Source organism: Plasmodium cynomolgi, assembly GCF_000321355.1.
Source record: "Plasmodium cynomolgi strain B DNA, scaffold: 0863, whole genome shotgun sequence".
NCBI classification, from domain to species: domain Eukaryota; phylum Apicomplexa; class Aconoidasida; order Haemosporida; family Plasmodiidae; genus Plasmodium; species Plasmodium cynomolgi.
This window is the reverse complement of record NW_004193084.1, coordinates 1-1546: the sequence shown is the minus strand read 5'-3', so window position 1 is coordinate 1546 and position 1546 is coordinate 1. Positions and strand designations below refer to the sequence as shown.

At 26.5% G+C, this 1546-nt stretch overlaps 1 protein-coding gene across 1 annotated transcript; it reads right to left on the bottom strand.

Moving 5' to 3' along the window:
• Positions 1-434: 434 nt before the first annotated feature.
• Positions 435-958, bottom strand: PCYB_005990 (hypothetical protein; the record flags this gene model as incomplete). Its single annotated transcript, XM_004228020.1, has 1 exon — positions 435-958. A coding segment is annotated over one exon (522 nt), but the record flags the coding sequence as incomplete, so codon positions are not given.
• Between the last annotated feature and the right edge of the window lie 588 nt (positions 959-1546).

Here is a 1546-nt window from a genome sequence, read left to right as displayed (position 1 = left end):
TTGTTTTAATAGGATTTCCATTGCCTTCAGTACTAGTAACTAAATGTGAAGTATCTCTATCGCCTACAATTTCAGGTGATCTATTAAATAAAGCTTGATGTGCAACATAATTTTTATTTTGAGGAAGTAACATAGGATCAGGATCGTTTTTTTTTTCTTCTTCTTCTTCTGGTTCAATTTCTAATGTACTTTCTGGTTTTTTTCTGGCGCCATTTTTAGTTTTGCACCAGCGATTTGTTGTGCTGTTTCGGTTATTTCCGTTGTTTCTTCTCCTTCACCGTTATGCCGTCGTGCTTCTATTATGTATGGATATAATTTATGATCTAACACATTGAAAACCTGAGAAGCTTTCGAAAAAGGAAAAGAAAAACTATAAGTGTTATATATAGAACTACACGTAATATTTAGAATTTAATACCCAGAGTTTGCATACACTAGTAATGGTAGTATATATAAATACCCTTATGTAGATCAGAACCAGATGTTAAGCCGATATTGCAAGAAATTGAAAAAACATCTTCCTCATTATCTTCAGATCTCACTGAGCGTTCATGACTAATATAAGAAAGCACGTATTTTTTAAATTCTTTAATTTCTTCAAATTCTTTAAATTCTTCAAAAGTTTCAATTTCTTCAATTTCTTCTAATTCATCAAATTCTTCAAATTCGTTAAATTCATTAAATTCTTTACAGTCTTCAGTAGAATCATCCTGTTCACATTTCACTGTATATAATGAGTATATGGTCTCAGAATCATTAATATATTTGCAATAACCACTGTTAGAGATTTGGGCATTTTTTTCATCAGTAGTATCACATGCGTCAGAAAATAAATAGTAATCATAAGCTCTTTTTAAAAGTATTAGATCGCATAGATTTTTAATTTTGAATTCACAATTAGGCAATATTTTTTTTATACTATCATTCCAGAGACACGAAAAATTCCGAAAATTTATTACTTAAGACTTTATTACTTATTAATACATCATATATCCAATATTTCAAATAAGAACAATATTTTTTATTATATAATGCCCCCAAGTCATCATCATCTCCTACTTCACTTTTTATTAATTCTAAATTCGATTCAAATTTTGTACTATAATCGTTGCAAAATGGCAGATTCTTCAATTTCGTCACTTTCAAGGAGTTCACAAATACTATCATCATCAGAGCAACCAACGTCAGAATCATCTTTAAAAAGACTAATTAAAATATTTGCTTTTACTTCTTCCTGCTATAAAGAATATAAATCAATAAAATTTAAATACATTTACTAATTTTTATGTTTTTAATTTTTTATTTGCATTAAAAAAAAAAAAATAATTATATTATCCCATGTTTTATAAACTAATGAATATTTTATTAAAACCTCGAAGTATAATTTACGTAAAAAATAATTAAGGGTATATATGATATTATGCGTTGTCATTCTAGTTAGAAAAAATTGTTTTAATTTTATATGAATACAAATATTTATTATAAGAATGTATGAAAAAACAAATGTCAACGCATAATCTATAGATTTTTTTATATTAGAAATTGA